Source organism: Talpa occidentalis, unplaced genomic scaffold (assembly GCF_014898055.3).
Source record: "Talpa occidentalis isolate TD23 unplaced genomic scaffold, MPIMG_talOcc4v2.1 talOcc4.8, whole genome shotgun sequence".
In the NCBI taxonomy this organism is placed as follows: domain Eukaryota; kingdom Metazoa; phylum Chordata; class Mammalia; order Eulipotyphla; family Talpidae; genus Talpa; species Talpa occidentalis.
In genome coordinates this window covers 4,939,435-4,961,058 of record NW_023605194.1, presented here as the reverse complement: position 1 = coordinate 4,961,058, position 21,624 = coordinate 4,939,435, and the positions used below count along the sequence as shown (strand labels likewise).

At 63.4% G+C, this 21,624-nt stretch overlaps 2 protein-coding genes across 2 annotated transcripts; both read left to right on the top strand.

Annotated features, from left to right (window-relative positions):
• The first annotated feature begins 6,067 nt into the window (after positions 1–6,067).
• Positions 6,068–7,678, top strand: HMX3 (H6 family homeobox 3). Its single transcript, XM_037498034.1, has 2 exons — positions 6,068–6,437; positions 7,017–7,678. Exons 1-2 carry the CDS (start codon positions 6,068–6,070, stop codon positions 7,676–7,678), a joined length of 1,032 nt encoding a protein of 343 aa, XP_037353931.1.
• A 9,921-nt stretch (positions 7,679–17,599) lies between these two features.
• Positions 17,600–19,499, top strand: HMX2 (H6 family homeobox 2). Its single transcript, XM_037498038.2, has 2 exons — positions 17,600–18,089; positions 18,938–19,499. The coding sequence occupies exons 1-2, from the start codon at positions 17,822–17,824 to the stop codon at positions 19,489–19,491; spliced, it is 822 nt and encodes a 273-aa protein (XP_037353935.1). The 5' UTR covers positions 17,600–17,821; the 3' UTR covers positions 19,492–19,499.
• Positions 19,500–21,624: the final 2,125 nt, after the last annotated feature.

The following is a 21,624-nucleotide window of genomic DNA, read 5'->3' as shown; positions in this document are numbered from 1 at the left end:
CCCTGACCCTGTAAGGCCCTGGCCCTAACACTTCCCCTGGCTCCCCCTCGCCATGAGAATGTCTCAGCTCCCTAGTCCGGAAAAAGGACCCACCCGCCTTTACTGCTAACTCTCACTCCCACCGCCCCCCTCGTCCCTGTGGACTCTCCTCCTGGCCCACAGCAGACAGGTCACCCCACCCTCTACCTACAAGTCCCTGGGTCTCCACACATGCTGTGCCCCCACCTGCCACGCTCTCCCTCACTTCCCAGCCGAGCTTGTTGAAATCTTCTCCAGCTTGGAAACCTGTTTTTTTTTAAATTTAGTCTTTGAAATTTGAGGACGATAAATAAATGTAAGTCAGAATTCGCTTGAGGGGTAGAAGGACGAGGAGCATTCTGCAGAAGACCTACTTGTAAATTCAGCAGGGCAGCTTTGTCATATTGAGGTCATCTTGTTAAAAACATTAATTAAAAGGAATGTGAACCCGATTGCACCCCCCACCCCTCTGCTAAAACCCCGCCATGAGAATTCTCCACATAGGTTCAAGGATGAATTGACAGACATGTTGGGTGAAAGAAGCCGGAGCTAGAAATAGTGTAGATACTGGATACTGTTACTTATAGGAACTCAACCATCTTTAATGATAAAATCAAATCAGTGGTGTCTTGGGTTAGGGTGGGGGATATTGACCCCAAAGGCCATGAGGGGTCTCTATCTCATGGGGCTGTAGTTACTCAGGTGGATCCACTTGTCAGAGTTGATCTAGTAATACTCTTAGGAAACACGCGCCTTAAAGCCCCAGACCTCACCCCCAAACTGCTGGCTTTAAAATCTCTGCCGCTGTGTGCAGCCTCCACTTCATCAGAGTCAAGAGTAAATTCCCATAGGACTCTGTAGAGTCCTGGGAGCTTGGCAGCTCTTACCTGTCCTCCCACCCACCTGCTCCCCTTGCCACACTCCATGTGGGCCCTGGGGTGTGCCAGGCAGCCTCCTGCCCTGAGACTCCTGCAGATGCCTCCTTGCCCACCTCCTCAGGACCTTTGCTCAAGCCTCACCTTCTTCCTGCAGCCTCACTTAGCCACCTGATTTAATGCCCCAGCACCCTCCCTCCCGCCCTTCCTGCTCCCCTTTAAGTTGTTGCCCTAACACCTATCCCCTCCTCACACTTCATAACGACCCCTACTAGAAAGTAAGCTCCTTGAGGGTAGGGGTCTTTACTTTGGGGAGAGAGTGGTAGGGGGGCATCCCAAGGGCCCAGAATAGAATCTGACACATATTAGGTGCTCAACAAAGCTTTGTTGAATACATCATGGCAACCTTCTTGGTAGGGAGCAGGATCTGGTTTTGGAACTCTCTGCCCATCTCAGTGAAGTGAGACCAGAGCATCTGAGTCCACGATGGGCCTTGACACCACCACAGGTGCCCACTGCGTATGGTGTGGAGGGCACAGCTTTACTCCGGGGGCAGGTACAGGAGGGGAAGCACAGGATGGAGGCCGAGACCTTGTATGGCCTTTTCCACCCTGAGATACCATGGCCAAGACCGGAAGGGCCGCCTGCCTTGCTCTCCTGGTGCAGTTATTTTGCTGCATCCATTGTTCATGGGATGAAGAGGCTGAAACGGAGTTCAGCACCTTGTCAGAGGTCACAGCGAACTGTCGGCCCGAGCCCACAAAATAGTCAGGTGCTGATAAGAGTAAGATTCAGCGGAGCAAAATGCAAAGCTCCACGCATCTTTTCCCCTAGTGAGAACTCTGAAGCCAGAGAGCGATCTGCAGTGAGCTCAGGCGGCGGAGCCCTGGCTTCAGGAGAAAGGCTCTTTTAAGACAAGAGAAGAGAAAGGGAGGGAGAGCCTGTAGCAGAGCGCACTGGCCTGTGGATCCTGAATTCTCTTTGAGACAATGGTCATGCCTGGGCCTCTCTCCCTTGTGGAACCGTGCTCACTTTCTTGAGGGGAAACCCTCCAAGAATGGATTTCTGGTCCATCCTGGGCTCTTCCAGGATGATGGGGAGAGCAAGGGCAGCCCTTGCACCGTGCTTCCTGCATGACTGCCCGCCTGGCAACCCTGGGCAGCTGGGTGCGTCTGCACGTCCCCCGCCTCGAGGACAGTGCTGGCAGGACCCCTCTCCCAGGGCTGTGCTTTTTCCAGAGCCTCAGTCCTCAGCCAGCGGGAGGAGACTTGGGAAGCATTCCTGACAGCCTTGGCAGAAATGGGAGAGATGTTTGCAGGAGAGAAACTCAGGCTGCTTGCAGCCAGGGAGGGTTCCCCAGGATCAACTCCAGGCTGGCACCCACTCTGCCTACAAACTGGGAGTCTTCACGTCAGGAGAGTTTGGAGGTAAAACGTGACAGTCAGTGCCACTGCAGGCTCTGGCTAGGCTGCATGTGGGCACCTCCATGCCTGGGAAGCCTGCAGCCTTAGCTAAGAACCCACAGTGCCTCTCCCACGCCCTCTTCAATATCCCCAGAATCTTTTCCAAGAAGGACCCTCGGGAAGGAAGCAGGTGAAGTTTTGAAGACTAGGGAAGTTCTCTCCTCCCCTGGGGGACTCACGACTCACCCACGCGTGTGCACACCTGTGGTAGAGGTGGGAAGGCAGGTGAGAGGCCTCGTAAGCACTCGGCAGGCCACATTCTTTTGTGTAAAAGGTGGGCGTTCATCACTAGCCTTCTCCACTAGGGTCCTCATGGCTCGGTGGTCCACCGGGGATGGGCAGACACCTGCTTTGCATCGCCCATCACCTTGGCTCACCCTGTGAAAGGCCCCTCCAGAGGCCCTACTGAGGAGGTCCTTTCAGGTTTTGTAAAATGTGGTGGCAAAAGACCTCAGGTTCCCATCAATTTATTAACGCTATCTTGGGGGTGAACACGCTCCTGAAGCTTCTTAATCAGCTAAGCAATTCTCTGCAAGGGAACTGTGAATCATTCACTCACGCGCGCAGGCACCATCACAGCCCCCACCGAGCCCCAGCCGATGGGTTGGCCGGGCCTGGGGAGCCGCTGCCCTTCCAGGAGCTCCCGTCCGGGCTGCTGCAGGCCAGGGCGGGAGCATCTGGGGTGGGTTACCCTGGGCCTCAAAACAGGCTCTGGAAAGGGGGTGGGGGCTGAGAGGGCGGGAAGTAGGTGTGACCGTTTCTTTTGGTGGCCAGGTAGAGACCAGCAGAGGTGAGCAGGCGATTTCTCTCTCTGCTTCTCCCAGAATCCAGAGAAAATGGGCTTTTGGTTTCCAGCTTCGGCCAGGAGGGTTAGACCCGGGCGACTTTTAAACGCTTCGCGCAGGGACTTGGTTCCGGGGAGCCAGCAGGCCTGGTTTAGAAGACGCCCCACAGAGGGCGCTGCTTGCCTGACTTTGAAGGGAGTCGTGGGCGCCCGCAGAGGCGACACCCTTCGCCAGAGGGCGAGTGAGCCGCGCTCTCGCGCTGGGGCCTGAGCCACGAGCTGAAGGGAAAGAAAAACTTACTCTGCGCACCTCGCGGCCCCAGCCCAACATCACTAAAACTCAGGGGAGGAGTTGGGGTGCTGACACCCCAGAAACTACTCTCCCTCGTCAAAACGCGAGCGCACACACCAGCGCACCGCCTGCGCGCTGGGGGCGCGGCGCGGCAGGCTCCGGGGGTGCTGTTGGGCCTCGTGCCCCCCCAAGCCTGTGCACCTTCCAGCCACCTAGGTTCGATGAGCCCAGATCCTGCACTTTTTCAAGCAGTTTTGGGCAGAGTGTGCGGGAGCTTCTTTTCCCGGGAAGCGAGAAACTTTTCAGCTTGTCTCGGTTGGAAGGCGGCTCCGTGCGTCGGAGCTTTGGCACAGCCGCGCGCGTCTGCCTGGCCCCGGGCGCTCCCGCACCGCGCGCACGCGGGCACGGCGGCCTCTCCACCCCGGCCCCGGCCCCCGCGCAGCCTGCGCGCACAGACTCGCGTGGACCTTTCTGCAGCTGCAAAGAAAAGGGCTTGTGGGTGTCCGGCACCGGTGGGGTGACCTTGGGCCAGTCCCTACCTCTGGGGGGAGAGCCCGTTTGCAACTCTAAAACCCACGGCTGGCGCCCACCCTGCTGGAGTCACGGGGCTGTGATTGGTTGCACCTCAGATTTCGCCGGGTCCGGCGCTTTTGCATTCCAGTAAAGCCTCACACTCATGGGGTGATAATGAAACTGTTTGTGGGAACACCCTTTACCGAGTTTGGGGTTCCCAAAGCAAAAATAGCGCTCACGACTGTGATGAATGTTCGCAGAAAGAAGCGTCACACTTGCCGGTGGGGATGTGGCGTGGCGGGTCTCAAGCCCCGGGATGGGGGCCCTTCCCTAGGGAAGCCAGCGCCATCCCACCTGGCCAGGCAGGGCAGCCTCGAGCTGGGTCGGGGCGCTGGCGCTGGTGAACAGACCGCGGAGGAGCCACACAGAGACCCCGCGTGTGCAGCAGCTCCCGGGGGCGGCGGGAGTCGTGGCCACTTTGCCACCTTTGACCAGGGAGCCGTTTCTTGGGAAGGGACGTCAGACGAAGGTCTTATTTATTCGCCTCCCGAACGCCTGCCTCATAAGGGGGCCACTTGGGGAGTCGTTTTCAAAGCCCACGGAGTCGAGTGACCCTCGCCCAGCCGCCTCTCGGAGGCCGGCCAGGGTGGCGGCCATCGGGACGTGCTCGGGTGCCCCGGCCACTAACACGCGGCCGCGGGAAGGTGCCGCTGAGCCTTCGCTTCGCGTCGCGCCTGTCACTGCGTTAGGCAGCTCCAAACGCCGGTCGAAGAGACTCCCCGGGAGGAAGTGCCGTCTGGGGTCGCGGCCCCGAGTGGAGCGCAGGCCGCGGCCGGGGCGGCCAGAGCAGGAGGGGCGCGCACCCCCGGGCGCGGCGGTCTCCACGCCCCGGTCACTCCTCCGAGGGGGCGCGGGCACCAGCCGGGTCTGCGCGCCCACGCGGGTGCCGAAGACGTGCGCCTACTTTTCCCTGCAGGGGCCGCAGGCTCACTCCTCGGCTTCCCAGGGCCAAAGGCCGAGGCCATATGGATGCCTGCGCCGGTGGGCGCCGTGCACGGCCTGATCGCCCCAACCCCAGGCCCTTCCCACAGCCCCGACGGCGGGTGGGGAGCCCAAAGCCCCCTCTTCGCGGTCGCACCCTTCTCGGCAGGCTTTGGGGGAAATGCTGAGGCCGCCGAACCTCAACGGGTAGGAAAGGGCTGAGCTCGCCGCGGGGCGGAGGTCGCGTCCTGCCTCCCGGGCCCGCGCCGGGAGCTTCTCCAGCTGCGCGGGGGCGCGGACCCCTCCGAGCCCCAGGGGGCGGGGAGCGGCAGCTGCGAGCGCGGGTAACCCCTCGGTGACCCGGGCGGGCCCGGCCCGCCCCTTCCCCCTCCCGCGGGCCGGGCGGCGGCGAGCGGGTCCCGGAGCCGCGGGGGGAGAGCGCGGCGCGGCTCGGGGCGCGCGGCTGTCGGTGCGCTCCGGCCGGGGGCGCCGCCCGCGCCGCGTCCCCCGCTCGCCTCCTGCGCTCGCCGGAGCGCTCCGAGTGCCTCTTTAGCGGGAGCCAATATCCTTTTGTGCTAATAGGCTTGTCCTCATTTGCTGCCTAATTGGACTATATAAAGCCAATAACAGGCGGGCGCTCGTCGCCCGAAGCCAAAGCGCCAAAATCCGAGGGGCGCGCGGAGGGGGCGGTGGGCAGGCGGCTGCGGGGCCCGGGCTCGGCCGCGCCTCGCCTGCCTAATCCCATTTGCCATTGTGCGCGCCCAATCGCCGCATACTCCCCGCATTTAACTTGGATGACATTTTGATTTCATCATTAGCATCCGGCGCCGGGTTGACGCAGCCCCGAGCCGGGGACGGCTCTCGCGCCTCCTCCCCGGAGCCGCAGCCGCCGCCGAGCCGCCCAGCGCCGCGGGTCCCGCGGCAGGGCCGCTCCCCGCCCGCGCGCGCCCCTCCCCCATGCGAGCCCGCCCCGGCCGGGCCCCCACCCCGCCCTCGCGCCGCGGGACTGCGCCTCGGGCGGCCCCCGACTTTGCGCCCCGGAGTTGGGTCCCGCGCATGGTCTGACTTCCGGCCGCCCGCGCGCTCGCCCGGCCGCCCGCGCCCCGCGCCCGCCCTCCCGGGCGCCCGAGGAGTGGGGACCATGCCCGAGCCCGGGCCGGACGCCCCCGGCGCCGCCAGCGCGCAGCCCCCCGCGCCGCCCCCGCAGCCCGCGCCCAAGGAGTCCCCGTTCTCCATCAAGAACCTGCTCAACGGAGACCACCCCCGGCCGCCCCCCAAGCCGCAGCCGCCCCCACGGACACTCTTCGCTCCGGCCGCGGCCGCCGCGGCCAAGGGCGCCCTGGAGGGCGCCGCGGGCTTCGCGCTCTCGCAGGTGGGCGACCTGGCTTTCCCCCGCTTTGAGATCCCGGCGCAGAGGTTCGCCCTGCCCGCGCACTACCTGGAGCGCGCCCCGGCCTGGTGGTACCCCTACACCCTGGCCCCCGCCGGCGGCCACCTCCCGCGACCTGAAGGTACCGACCCTCTTTGAACCGCCCTAGTCCCCCCGCGCGCCCGTCCCACCCCCACCCCGCGAGGCGCCCGCGGCCGGAGGGACCCCGCACCTGCCGGCCGCGGCGACTCCCCCGGCCCCGGCCCCCGGCCCCGGCCGCCGCTCCTGCCCCTGGGCGCGGCCGCGCTGCGCGGGCATCCCGTCCCACTTGGTGAGAAAAAAGTGGACTCGGAGCCCCGGGAGCGGCGCGTCCCGGGAGCAGCGCCCTCCGAGCTCAGTCGGGGGTTCGGGCGCCGGGGCCGGGGGCGGCGCGGAGGGCGCAGCCCCGGGCGGGCCCTCCCCGGCGGCCGCGCCCTCCCCGGCCCCTGGCGCGGGAGCGGAGGACGCGAGCCGCGGCGCGGCGCCGCCCGGGTCTCCCGCCCGCGCTCGGGAGGAGGGAACCCGGACGCCGACCCCCACTCCGGCCGGGCGCGGAAGGAGGGGCCGGGGGAGCCGGGGGGCCGGGCCGGGGGCCGGCGCGGACTGAGCCTGCGGCCCCGGCGCCGCGCCCCGCTGAAGGCCGCGCGCGTGTGTGTGCGTCCGTCTGTCTGTCTCTCCCCAGCCGCCGAGAAGGCGCTGCTCCGGGACTCCTCGCCGGCCTCCGGCACCGACCGCGACTCCCCGGAGCCGCCGCTCAAGGCCGAGCCCGACCGCAAGGAGCTGGACTCCAAGAGCCCGGACGAGATCGTCCTGGAGGAGAGCGACTCGGAGGAGGCCAAGAAGGACGAGGCGGCCGGCGGGCCCGGGGCGGGCGCCGGGGGCGCAGCGGCGGCGCCGGGCGCCGAGGACTGGAAGCGGGGCGCGGGGAGCCCCGAGAAGAAGCCGGCGTGCCGCAAGAAGAAGACGCGCACGGTGTTCTCGCGCAGCCAGGTCTTCCAGCTCGAGTCCACCTTCGACATGAAGCGCTACCTGAGCAGCTCGGAGCGCGCGGGCCTGGCCGCGTCGCTGCACCTCACCGAGACGCAGGTGAAGATCTGGTTCCAGAACCGCCGCAACAAGTGGAAGCGCCAGCTGGCGGCCGAGCTGGAGGCGGCCAACCTGAGCCACGCCGCGGCGCAGCGCATCGTGCGGGTGCCCATCCTGTACCACGAGAACTCGGCGGCCGAGGGCGCGGCGGCCGCGGGCGCCCCGGTGCCGGTCAGCCAGCCGCTGCTCACCTTCCCGCACCCCGTCTACTACTCGCACCCCGTCGTGTCGTCCGTGCCGCTGCTGAGGCCCGTCTGAGGCCCGGCGGGGCGGGCGGGAGCGCCCGGCCCCTGCCCGGCCCCTGCCCGGACCCCGGAGGAGACTGGGCCGGGCCGAGAGGGCGCCCGGACGTCCGGGGGCCTTCGGGAGCCGGGGCTTGGGCGCGCGGCCCCGGCCTCCCCTCCCCCAATCGGTAGCGTTTTGTAAGTATTTGCAATGCATTTTCGTGCAATTCACCCCTAACGGATTCGAGGCGCTTCCCCTCTTACTTTTGGTTTTGGTTCACATTAAGAGAGAGCAGGGACAAAAAAAAAAAAAAAAATCCCGGGTCAAATATTTCGGCTGAAAGCTTTTGTAGAATGCGCAGGCTTCCCTCCCCATTTGCATTGCGCGGCGGCTTTTTGATTTTATTTTTATAGAGAAAATAAGCGCAAAACCGGAGCCCCTCTAATTTATTAATTTTCTACAGAACTGTTTTCAGAAGTCCAGAGAGAGAGAGAAATCACATAGTAGTACTCTTATTTCTGGATTTCTGGGTGTGGTTCTTCCTCTCCGCCTCCAATCGGTTCTGCACCCCCAGTCGGTTCGCCTCCCCGACTTGCAAGAATCTGAGAGCCTCTCCAGAACCCGACTCAGGCTGCCTCTTCCTCCCGCAGAGGCCCCTGCAAGTCCACCTCTCAAGTCCAGCTCTCCCTCTCTGTGACTGAGGAATTCTCTAGCTGTTTAAAGGGGAAAGACAAGGCAGCCAAAAACCAGAGCTGCGGTGACTCTAACGGCTCTACGTCTGGCCTAGGCGAGTGGCCTTATTTATTAGTAGCATTTATTCTGGGAATTCCATTTATTGGTAAATTATTATTATTACCACTACGACTTCATTCCCTGATTTGCAAGAGTGAATTCAGTATTTTTCTTGAACCCTGCATCTTTCCTCTCTCCCCCTGTTTTTTATTCTGCAGTAACGGCTCTACTTTGACCTGTGCAATATTGTACAAAATTCCCCGAGAGCCTTGCTTCTGCCCCGGGAGAAGCTGAGGTTTTCACTGTATAATCCTGGTCATTCGTTTAGGAGGAGAAAAAAATCAAGAAGGGGCGCGGGGTAAGGAGGAAAACCCAGAGTGGGTAGCTATGCTCAGAGGAGTCAGATAGGCATACTGGAGCGCTTTAAGTGAAGGACAATCAATTTAGGAGAATTTTAACTTATTTGATAAATGTACAGATTTCTTGTAAAGTCCCCCTGAACTCCGCGGGGCTCCCGGCTCTGCCACCCAGTCTGTTTTCTTTCCGTGGGCTACACCTGTTGTTCTGCCAGAGTTTGTTTCCTCTCACCCCCCTCACTTCTGTCCTGGTTCGGTTCCTTTTTAAGAAAAAGAAAAAAACCCACAAAATATTGTTACACTTCATGGTGTCGTGAAATTGAATTAATTAAAAAGGAAAGAAAAACCAAGCGTTGCGTGTTGCCCTGGTGTAACTCGGGACGGTGCTCCCGGAGCAGGTGTCTCCCAGCCTCTCGCCGGCCTCGCTCTCCGGCGGCCTGTGGCCAAGTCCGACCTGGACGCACATCCCCAACCTCCAGGAGGCCGCGGAGACAGAGGCGGCTTTGTTCGCGGCCCGCGCTGCGCTCTCGCCGGCATCCTCTGCGGCTGGCCACGCCTGGCGAGCAGGGCGGCAGGCGGAGGGGACCGGGCTGATCTGCTTTGCGAAATCGAGCGAAGCGACCGCCCGGGGCTCCGAGCCGGCTGCTCCATCCCGCCGCGGGCCGCGGCCTCGCGCCGGGGTCCAGCTGCGCTTCTGGGCGGGACGTTCCCGACGCGGCTCCGCGGGCCTGGAGCGCGCTGGCTCCGGCGGCCTCCGGGGTCAGGAGGGGCGGGGGGAGCGGAGAGTCGGTTCAGACTTTAGCTTCCGCCGATCATGAAATTCGATGGGGCCCGGAGAGGTTCGGAGACGGGAGCGCGAGGGAGGCGGCCGGCCCTGGGGACGGCGGCCCCGCGCTGCGCCCAGGGGCTTCCGCAGGCCTGGAGGAGCCGGGGCTGGGCTGGGGTGTGGGCGCGGGCCGGGTGCGCCGGGAAACAGATCACCCGACTTTGGCAGCGGCACGGGAGAGGCGCCATCTGCCCGCCGGCTGGGCTCTCTTCTGTCCGCAGGCGCCCTAAAACCTCAAAGGCGAGCTCGCGGGGCCTGCCCGAGTCCTGGCCGGTGCCCGGAGGGCCACATCCCCACGCGCCTGCCCGACGCCGGCCCGCTGGCTCGTGCTGGGCGACCCCGGGTGGCGCCGATCGGCGGGAGCGGCTCGTCTGCGCGCTTCGCCCCTGGCGGAAGCAGGTGCTCGGGCACCCCCGGCCGCCCAGCCGAGCGCCGGCCTCAGACGAGGGCGTCTGCGCGCCCGACTGCTGCAGGGGCGCGTTCGATGCTGGGAAACCCGAGGAGGGAGCCGAGGAACCAGAGGCCGTGAAGATTTCCAGGAGGACAGTGCGGGGAGCGCCCGCTGGGGACGCGCTCTCGGGTCCTCTCCAGGGCGCCGCTGGCTCCTCCGGCCCAATCGACACAATTGATTCCACTGTGCCTGAGACGTCGGATGTCGTTTTCTGTCCATGGGAAACTGCCCCCCAAATAAACCGTCGTACCTATTTATGGCAAAATTTTAGCCTGGACCTCAGTGAAGACAGATTTCCTTTTATTTTCCTCTGGTTTGGACTAAAAACGAGGGCATGTGTCATAAGTGAAAAATAAACAGAAAATCGGGGTCAAAATATGTCGTTCCTTGTGTTACCTGCAAACATGGTGATGCCTTTGACTGTTGGCAATACTAACTGTGAGACGGGCCAATAACAGCTCATTAAAAATAATGTTGCAACAGCAAACACGTCCTTAGATTTTACAGCCAGAACACGATGTTATCAAATGCCAAGAAAATACTTCTTTATTTGTGTTTGGATTCTAGAAAACGGTTCTCGACCGACCCGGTCTTTACAAAGTCGAGAAATAACTGGTTCCCTCTACGCACAGTTTATCCTTTGTCCTGCTCCCCACTGCCTCCATTTCTGTCGTGGTGGGAAGCCCCAATGCCTGGGGTGGTGCCTCCATCCCAGAAGTTATGGCACATGTCTTGGGGGCAGGGGACTGAGGGAGTGACCCAGGGGCTGCCTGCACCTGGAGGTGCTGTGAGTCTAGAAGCCGGCCCAGGCAGAAACGTCCAGTTTCCTTCAATCAGGTGGGGTCTTGGTATTTCTCAGTGCCAGGAATGGAGTTGTGCCTAGGTGCTGGGGTGGCTCCGGTGACCCAAGCATTGTGGCACAACTGCAGGTCTTTCTGTGGCCTTTGTGTCAGGAGAGGGTAAGAAAGTGTTTGGTGAGGCAGTCACATCCCAGGAGCTGGTTGGGGTCACCTTCTGCCGTAGAGAACCTTCCCCCCCAGCCTCTGTAGGGGTTGTGGGAAGCGGCTGGAGCCACTCACCACAGGGGGCGATCTGGGGGAGTAGAGGTGGTTCTGGGAATTCTGAAAACAGGGCAGGCTGTGTCTCCTACCCTCAGACACTGAACTGACACCCAATTTTGTCCTTTCATGCTCTCTCCCTTCAGATCGTGCAACCCAGTCTTCTCCATCTAACTTCAGGCCGGCACCTATCCGCACCCTCAGTTAATCTTCAAGTTGGTGCAAATGACATAAGCGTCTTGGTTAATTCCTTTCTGCACCACCCAGACAGACACGCCTGCAAACCACACACAGGCACACACACTTTAGCTACATCTCCTAACCGCGACTTCTCCAGGGGCTCCCAGCACCTCAGCAATGTGTTTAGCATCGTAGTGATGTTAATGCGCACAGTCAGACACACCTTGTTGGAGGAGACCCTGACGCTGGCTTTCACGGACAGCCCCAGACCAAGGCAAGCTAGGAAGCCTCCGCTGGAAGGGATGGGCAGGGAGCGAGATGGCGCTCCTACCTCTGCGGCAGAAACCTGAAATCCTTCCCGCAGGGATGCCCCGAGTTCCTCCTCACAAGCTACCTAGAACAAACTAGTGGAGCGCACCCACACCCCACTGCGGACCCCGTTCTCATACACCCCACTCTGAGTTGGGATCCTCAGAGGTGCGCTCTGAGCGCCGGCGAGCCCTGCAGGCCCTGGGAGAGCAGAGCCGCACCGAGAGCTGTTGCATTTGGCAACACAGATGTATTTCTTTTATTTGGTAGTAAATAGAGCAGGTGTGTGTACATCAAACAACACCAAGACAGATATAAACTGCCCCCCCCCCCCCCCGCCACTGGGCGCTTATTCTGAGCTGGGACGCCCACTTGGCAGGCTCCTGGCTCTCTAGAGCCAGAGGCCAAGGCGGCAGAGACCTAGAGCGCACTCCTGCCTGTCCCCAGAGCCGCGCTGGAGGCAGAGCTGGGAGGAAAGGCCGGCAAGGAGGTTGGTGGATTTAGCTTTCTCTTCTCCCAATTCAGGGTGGTCCAGCCAGGGTATGGATGACATGGGGAGGGGGATTAGCAAAGGGGGGGCCCAGAGGGCCACCCCAGCCCTTGGCCTTATGGACCTTTGGGGAGGTCTCACGTTTGGGGGTGTCTGGGCCTGGGTCACTGGCTGCTACTTCTGCTCTTCGGTGCACAGGGCACTTAGATGTCCCTGGAAAGGCCCTTTGAGGCTGGTAAATTTCTGGGTGTGCCCGCCTGTCTCCAAGACTCCATTTTGCTCCATCTCTCTCTGGCATCCCCGCCTGCGCCCCAAGGCACCGCCACGGCTCCTGTGCCCGGCATCACCCCACTTCACCTGGGAAAAGCGGCTAAAAATAGACCCCTCTTTTGGGTCATCTCCACAGGGTCAAGGTAGAAGAACCACGAGCCCCACAAAAGCCCAAGCTGGGGTCCCAAGTAAAGCAGGCAGGGTCAGAGGCCACGGCTCTCGGTCAATTACAAATGACCCCCAGAAGCTGCCCGCGAGACTCCACCTCCTGTCTTCCCGCCCGCTCGGCGCCCGCCACCCCGCCCCGCCTACAGGCCCTGCGGGCTTCAGGGTGCGCGCGAGGCCAGAGCCTGGGGGCGTGCGTCCGTGTGCGCTGGCGCGCGGGCCTGAGCGCGCAGGCCGGTGTTCACCCTCCGACCTACAAACAGCTTGGGGGCGCGGGTGGGGACCGGGTGGGGGCGGCGACGAAAGAGGAGACCGCGAAGTAACTAGGCGGTCTTTAGTTTGGGTCGCTGCCTGGTGCCTCGGAGCCGGACGTGAGAGATATTTGGGCTGCACTGGCCCCCCATGTGTGCCCCTCCCGCGCAAGTATCCTGAAGGCTTATTGGGTGGGAAGAGGCTGCTTCTGGGGAATCAGGTTTCAGACCGCCGCGCAGCCCGAACCCTCTGCGAGGTCCATTTATCCGCCTGGGATTTCTTCCACCCCTGAGCCTCCAGAATCCAGCAAAACTTCACAGAGTGTCAGGCAGTTTCGCAGACGCCAGGCAAGGGCTAGCTGGGGGCTGCGTGCTCCCCGGAGACATCTCCCGCGCGCATCCTCCCGCTGGCCCAGGTCCCTCCCTGGGCCGTAACCCCAGGGGACGCATCTCGGGTCGGAACCGCCCCAAATCTGGGTCACCGGGGTTCCCAAAGTGTCCCCTTCTGGTGGCGCGAGTGGAGAGGTTTGGAGAGAGGGAGCCAGCCAAAGCGAGTCCAGGAGAGTTCCCTGTGCCCATCCCCAGGAGCAGCGAGGCGGCGTCACCTGGCGGGCCTCGCCCGAGTGCTAATGTCTTAAAGAAATAGAAAGAATCCCCTTCTCTCCTGCGCGCCTTCGCCGCCCAAGCCCCCCTGGGTGATGGAGTGCACGCATCAGATTTTCATCAAAGTTCTATTAAGTGAAACATAGGTTGCAGGGCACCCTTTGATTGAAACAGTTTAAATTTTAATTGTGTTTTTAATTTGACATATAGTTGCAGAAAGGAATGACACTGCATCGCCAAGGGGCGGTCGATTTTCTTAATTTCTCCCAGAGGAATTGATGAGTCTATCAGGCCACTAGATTGGAAACCCATTAAAGCTCTCTGGTTAGGCTGTTAATTGGAACTTGATGGATGTGGGGGGGGGGTGTCGGACTCGGCTATGCTGATCCAATCTTCATGACTTTCTGTTTTCCAATAAATTACACAATTCATTTTCCAGCCGCAGATTACATAAATTGTACACCTCTGGGGCTCTCTTTTTCAAATAGGGAGCTCTTTGCCCCAAAAGCCTATTGCAAGATGTCATTTGCACCAAAGAACGAACAGCAGAGGCCCTTGAATGAAAATCGAAACATAATCAACGTTTATACTTAGAAAATTTATTGAGATCATTTTCTCTGGTATTTCCTTATTTTAAAGTTTGGACGCGCCATATATCATAATCCACGCGCGCCAAGGAGGGGGCAGACTGTGTTTAATATTTATCGAAGCTTGATTCCAAGATCAAACTTGTTTATGACTTCATCTGTCATTTCGGAGGGAGCCTTCTTCCACTATTACCCGGCTCAGCCAGCCTATTTCCCGACTGCCGCAGAGCAGAGAGGATCAATTTTTATTAGGCTCCCCGGCAAGTTTGCTCTGGGCCGCTTTAATGCCGAGCAGCGGCATCATCTGGAGACCTAAACTTTAAGCGTCTTTTCAGGCTTGGAAAGTTGATCATGCCTTGGAACCCGGGTGTGCCTAATTCCTCGGGGGGGGGGGGATTGGGGAGGATACCCCCCAAGGTGAGACGGGGTCATCTTCTGGGTGAGCGGCTGTGAAGCTGAGCCGGGTCGGCAGGGGCGGAGCCACCCCAGACCCCGTGGGTGGGGCGGGGGGTGGCGCTGAGCTGACGGACGGCCACACTGGAGGGCGGGCTCGGGGTGTCTGTGGGTGGCGATTCCTGGAACTGAGGTTTCCTGGGAGTGGGCTTTGCGGCTGCGCTGGTTCCGGAGAGGGCGTCTGGGCCTGCGCTCTCGGTGGAGTCTCGGAGACCCTCCCCGTGGCGCAAATGGGTGGCAGGAGGATCGGGCGGGACTCGCTCTCCAGCCCCTGCGGTGTGCTCGCTGTCGGTGCGCCCGGGGCAGGAGACCCCGCCAGCGAGCACCCCAGGGCGCGGAGGGGAGCAGAGCCGTTGGCCTGCCTGGGCTCGGTCGCAACCTCTTGGCGGGCGCCCCGCGCTCACCACCATCCCTGCAGAGCGTGCGTGTGTGTTTGTGTATGTTTGACGCGCACACTAGTCGGAGCTCAGCGAGCGTTTGCTGACCGCATGTGAGCGCGTGAGCATCTATGCAAATGCGTGCATGCGACTCAGTGCGTGCGCGCTGGCAGGTGTGCAGAGCGGGGCGGAGCAGGGTGCCCAGGGCTGCGCTGTGGCGCGCTCGTGTAGAAAGAACAGAAGGTCAGCGGCCGTGCGGGGAGCGAGCAGGCGGAGCGCGAGGCCGGATGACCCCCTTTGACTCCCTGAACTTGCCCGGAGCGTGGGGGCAGCGGTCGCTGGGCTGCAGGGTCCTAGTCAAGGCCTCCACCCAGGCTGCACGCGTCGGCCCCGCTGGCCCTGCGCTCACCGGCCCGGGCGCTGCTTCCAGAGAGCCCACCCCAGAGGCCCGGGCCTTGGCGGAGCCCCACTCCCAGAGACCCTTAGACCCCATCTGCACATCCGCCCCCGCCGGTTCCTCACAGTCTCCCTCCAAGCCTTTGCTCTGGCCCTCATCGCCTTCCCAGGGGCCTGGAATTGGCGGCGGAACAAACTTGAGCTTCAATTTTGCTTAGTGTGCTTGGAGTGGTCACTTCTGTTTCTGAGCCTGTTTCCTGTCCTGCAAGTTGTGGGTACAGATCCGCACCACGGGATTGTTGTAGGATTAAAATGAAGAACGAGGGGTGCTTGGGGTTGCTGGCACCAGGTATTCACTATCTTCCAGGGGCTCAAGAGGACCCCCCACCCCGCCCAACTCCGCTTTCTTCCCCATCTCGCGGCCCTGCGCGCTGGGTTGGCTCATCTCCCGCGGGGCCGCGCACACCCAGGGGGCCTGCGGTAGGTGCAGAGGCCGCTGTGAGGGGTCCGGGGGTCTCTGTCCAGAACCTGCGCCCGCTCCCCAGCTCCGCGGAGGCGCGCGGGAAGGGCTGCCACGCGGCCGGAGTCCGTGCAGCCGCCGCGCAGGGGCGGACGCGCAAATTGTATTTCAGCGCCGGGTCCTTCCGGGTTAATGAGCTGACACCATGATTAAAGCTGACCATTTGTAATGTGTCTCGACCCCGCCGCCGAGCCCTGAAGAGGTTAATGCGGTGACGGAGGCCGGCACCTGCCCCTCGCCGGCCTCCCGGGCTGCGGCGCCCAGCCCCGGCCCCCGCCCCTCGCCCGCCCCTGCCCCGGCTGCGCCTCCGACTCCTAATCAATTAGCCCATTAACGAGCCCTTGGAGGAGTTAAGTAGGGAGAGGCTCCGCCGCGGGGAGGGCTGCAGCCGGTCACTCGCCGCGGCTAATGATATTATAAGCGCTTTACTCCGTAACCCGGCGCGGCGCGGGCACGCGAGGAACTGCACCGTCACGGCGCAGCGTCTGGACATTTGTGGGGACGGAGTCCGGGCTCTCCTCTCCCCCTGGCCTGCATTTGGGGGACACCCTGGGGGCAGGGCTTCCTGGATCCCTTGGTGAAGCACTCTTGGAGGCCTCAGCTCCTGGGCATGGGGTTGCCTGAGCTCCTGCGGGCCTGGCCTCACCTTCCCTGCCCCTAAGAGGGTGCGGACAACTGTCCCCGGACTGTTTCGCACGCCAGACTGATGATAGATCCTGCAATGGCTGATCTGGGAATGACAGGGGGAGCGCGAGCCGGGGTTCTGTGGGGACCGCAAGCACAAGGGAGGGACCCACGTGGCTGCTCTGCGCTGGGGTCCGGAGTCGGGGGCTTTGGCCTCACACTCTTGCTGCACGGGCAGCATTGCTGCCCCTAATGCTAGGAACGAGGAAATCTAGAGGCAGAAAGTCGGAGATGCGGATGGACTTCGCCCATCTTCTAAAACCATGTCTTGATCCTCACTTTCTTCTCTCCTTTGTAGCAATTCCGTGACCTCCAATATTTGCCCCCCCGAGCCCCAGAACCACTTATGGAACAGAAGGGCAGGTCGTGGGCTGTTCAGCAAAGGCTTGCAGACGACCCGCCCTGGACTCCTAGTGCTTTTAGGCTGCCAGGAGTGTTTCCATACCTGCCTGAGGCAAACCTCAAGCAGGAGAAGGGGAGATGCAGTGAGAAGTTTTCCTCTCTGCAGGAAGCGACGCTCTGGCTGGGGCTGCGCTCCTCTAAATCTAGGCAGCGTGAAAGTGGTGATGCTGGAACTTGCAGTGGAAACAAGGTCTAGGGCCCCCTCTGCGTCTGCATGGGCCGGCAGCCCCACGGGCCCTCGACAGGGGTGGAGGGCGGCAGGCTGGGGAGGGCGCGAGGTGTCTGCTCCGGGGCCCCCAGCTCAGCTCCCGCGGGGGGCGTCTGCAGCGAGGCGTGCGCTTCTGGCTCCTCCGCGCGCCCTCGCCCTCGCCGCGCGGGGCGCCGCGGCCTGCGGGAGTCGGCCCTGCAGGCGTGTACGAGCCGGAAAGGCCGAGTGGCCGAGTGGCCGGGGGAGGTTCGCGGAGCAGCCCGTGCGCTCCCCCCGCGGGTGTGAGGACGCGTCGCCGGAGGGAGGCGTCGCGACACTCGGGTTCGCAGCCGCGCGCTGCTCCTTCCCCGCGAGGGGGCTGTGCCCGAGCGGGCCGAGCCGCCGAGGAGCCCGGGACCCCGGCCGAGGTCTCCGGGGCCCGCGGCCCTGGCTGCTCCCGGGTGGACCCCGCGGCAGCTGCCGGGCTCCGGGCGCGCTCGGGCCCCGCGGGCGCCGCTTGCCGGGCCTGGGCTTTTTGAAAATTTCCGGGGCCACTCGGCGGCGCTGCGATTGGCCGCGGCCGGGCAACCTCTATGCAAATGAGGCCGCGCCACCTCCGCGCCGCGCGAGACCGGGGGGCCGGGGGGCAGGGAAGGGGCACTCGCGCCGGGGCCGGGCGGGCGCACCCAGAGCCCGGCGGGCAGCGACCCCGCGCCGCCGTCCCGTGCCTGCGCGGCCCCCGCGCGGAGGGGACGCCGCGCCCGCCCCCTCCCCCCGGCGCCCGCCCCTCCCCCCGCCCGCCCGCCTGCCCGCACCACCTTCCCCCAGACCGTCTCTAAAGGGAGTTCTTGGTTTCCTCCGATTTCTTATGAACCCAGGATGGGCAGCAAGGAAGATGCGGGCAAGGGGTGTCCGGCGGCCGGCGGCGTCTCCAGCTTCACCATTCAGTCCATCCTGGGCGGGGGCCCCTCGGAGGCGCCGCGGGAGCCCGCGGGCTGGCCGGCCAGAAAGCGCAGCCTGTCGGTGTCCTCGGAGGAGGAGGAGCCGGACGACGGCTGGAAGGCGCCCGCCTGCTTCTGCCCAGACCCGCGCGGCCCCAAGGAGCCGGGCCCCAAGCACCACCCCCCCATCCCCTTTCCTTGCTTGGGTAAGGATCGCGCGCGCCGGTCGCGCCGGGGTGGGGACGCTGCGCCCGGGGCGCCCTCGCCAGGGCCTGCTCGCGCCGGGGTCGCGGCCGCAGGGCGGGAAGGCGAGGGCGCGCGGGCGCCGGGGCGGGGACCCGGGACGCCGACTGGGCGCGGCGCGGCCTTGCGGGTGGCTGGGCTGGGGAGGGCGCCTCGCGGCGGGTTGCTGGACGCGGGTCGGCGCGCACGGGCCCGCCCTCCACGCCCGGCTTGCCCGGCAGACGCTTTCCGGACTCGCGGTCTGGGCGAGGAAGGGTCTGTCCTCGCCGCGAGGTCTGCGTCTCATTTCCCTTTCTTTCTCTCCCTCCTCCCCCTGCTCCCTGCCCCGCATCCTCCTGCTCCAACGAGTGATTAGCACTCCAGGGTGGCTGGCAACGGTGCCTTGCGCAGAGGGTTCCCCTTTGCAGCGTCTGAGGGCGGCGAGCCCCGCGTTAGTCCTTAGCATTTGCAGAACAAACGGCCTGTGGCACGAGCCCGCCCTGGGGTGCCCGGGGAGCTGGTCCAGCTTAGCTCTTCCCAGGCAACCTCGGCGTTCCCAGTGGTAAATGCGCCCCCTCAAGACCGCCTCCCCCTGCCACCTGCCCTTCCAGCAATCCGGGAGCGCAGACCCCCCAGCCTGCAGCCAGGTCCCTCTCCTGTTGCTTTTCAAGGGCCTGGGTCTGCGCTCTGGGTGCCCGCCGCGGGAGAGGGGCTAGACCCAGGGAGGAGGCGCCCGAGCAGCAGGCGCCTGCCACCCCCCAAGTGAGCGGGTGCGCGCGGGGGTGTCTCCGAGGCTCCCTCACTCCAGGGCCCGTTTGTTCTCGCTCCCCAGGCACCCCCAAGGGCAGCGGAGGCGCGGGGCCGGCGACCTCGGAGCGCACACCTTTCCTCTCTCCTTCCCACCCGGACTTTAAGGAGGAGAAAGAGCGGCTCCTGCCCGCGGGGTCGCCGTCGCCCGGGCCCGAGCGGCCGCGGGACGGCGGCGCGGAGCGGCAGGCGGGCGCCGCCAAGAAGAAGACGCGCACGGTGTTCTCGCGCAGCCAGGTGTACCAGCTCGAGTCCACCTTCGACATGAAGCGCTACCTGAGCAGCTCGGAGCGCGCCTGCCTGGCCTCCAGCCTGCAGCTCACCGAGACCCAGGTCAAGACTTGGTTCCAGAACCGCCGCAACAAGTGGAAGCGGCAGCTCTCGGCCGAGCTGGAGGCGGCCAACATGGCCCACGCGTCGGCGCAGACTCTGGTGGGGATGCCGCTGGTGTTCCGGGACAGCTCGCTGCTGCGCGTGCCGGTGCCGCGCTCGCTCGCCTTCCCCGCGCCGCTCTACTACCCGGGCGGCAACCTCTCGGCCTTACCGCTCTACAACCTCTACAACAAGCTCGACTACTGACCCGCCCGGCCCGGCCGCGCGCCAGGGAGGAATACACCGTGTGTATTCGTTAGCTCTTATTTATGGCCTCGGCCCCACGCTGGGTCGTGCGCGTTTCGGGGCTGCGGGGCCTTCCCCGAGGCAGGGGGTCGGCTTCCCCCCTCCACCGACCCAGAGCGCCGGAAACCACTCCTGGGGGGCCGCTCTGGAGTGGCCGCGGGACGGGGGTTTCGGGCAGGTCCACGCGGGGGGAGAGAACACGCCCCGGCCCGCGCCCCCGCTCCCCGCGCGCGCCTGTGTATATGGACACGCGCAGCGCCGGCCCGGCCGGCCCTGGGCGCTTGGGACAGTGACCTCCAGGCCTCTTTCGCTGCCCTCGTCCTGAGGATGGGTAGGGCCGAAAGGGGTGAGAGTTCAGGCCTGTAAATATTTTTAAAGAGAAAAAAATAAAACATTTTAAGCACCGTTGCTAACTTGCTGGGCTCGCGCGCGCGCCGTGGTCGCTCGTCGACGGTTTTCTCGTTGTTCCTGCGGGCAGAGGCGCGGCCGAGCCCGGGCGGAGTCAGGCGCAGCCCACTCGGAGGGGGGGCCGGGGTCAGGGGTTAAAGGTCTGGACTTCGGCGCCGCCAAGACGGCACGTGGGCCCGAGCCGCACCCGCTGGCTCCCCCTGGTACCCAAAGCCTGGATGCGGGCCAGGACCGCGCCCGGCGCCCCTTCCCGGCAGGCGCGCGGCTTCCGAGCCCGCTCCGAGGAGCGCAGGGCGGGGAGCCGGGGGCAGCCGCCTTGGCCGCGCGCCCCGCGCATCTTCCCAGAACCCAGAGCGCCCCGGGCTGGGCCTCGGCAGGGCGCGGGCGGCGCGACTCCATCTGGGCGGCCGCCCGCGCTCCGCTGGCGCAGGTGGGGCGGCGCGGCCCCGGGCCAGGTGAGCCGCCCTCCCTACGCTCCCGCATCCAGGCCCGACAGCCGGGCCGCGGCGCGCCGTCCTGGGGCGCGGGGCCCGGTGCGTGCCCCGCGCGGCGCAGGAAGGGGACACTTCGGCTGAGCAGGGATCTGAGGCCAGGCCCGGGCGAGGAAAGAGCGGCGGGCAAAGGCAGCCCTACGTTCTCTCTTTTGTTGCTGGTTATGGCTTGCATGGCGCTTGGCAAAATGGCAGGATCCCCGGCGGGCCGCTCCAGCTGGGTAAACCCAGGGCGCGCGGTTGGGGGCCCACGGGCTTCAGCGCCCCAATCCCTGCCGCCGCCCCCCACCCCCGGGGCTGGGAGGGCGTGGCACTGGTCGTTTGGCACTCGCCAAAGGAAGGAGGCTTTCACTCGTGGGCGCCGGCGGCGCGAGCTCGCGGCCACCTGTTCCTCGAAATACGTCGGAAAAGAAAGCTTGAGCTCGGAGGAGCCAAGGGTCGGGCGTCACGTGGGCGAGCGCCCCGAGGCTCCAGCCTCGCCCAGGGGCCCAGCTTCGCCAGAGCAAAGGCGCGCCGAGCCCGCTGCGCAGAGGCCCGAGCTCATCCTCTGGAAGGAAAGCGTTTGCGCGACAGACTTGTCTCTGGTTTTCCCTGAGCTGAAAGGCAGCGCATCTATCTGCGTTTTGTGGACTTACAGGGGCTCTCTGTAAGCCTCTTATACCCCCAGCCTTCTGTCTAAAGTGCCTGGGCGCTTGTCCATTTTGAGGATTTTTTTTCCTTCTCACAGTAGATTTTATAAAAATCACAACTATTTCAAGGTGACGTCATACACAGTTGGTTCAATTGCCTTTATTTCATTTCTACTGAGTTCAGTAACTATTCCCTGGGCCCTAGTGCTTTCTGACAGAGCTATGCAAAATATTGTCAGAGAGAGGAGTGACACGCGATCCGTTTTCTTCTGATTTATTTGGTACACATAATTTATTTCAATGACGCTTTCTCTTGCCAGAATGACCCACTTAAACTTTTCTCTTCTGCTAAAGTCACTATTTGAATATTCCATGCAGAAGTATCTGGATTGTTTCCAAGGAGCCACTTTTATAGGTAGGAACACTCCATCCATATCCTTTTGCTCTGCATTTCAGTAGTTTTGGGGTTTTTCAAGTGATGATGACTTTAAAAGTATTGAGGGACTATATTCTCCTTATTTTTGCTTCCCTTACGGGCAATGGTTTCCTCTATGCACTGTATGCAC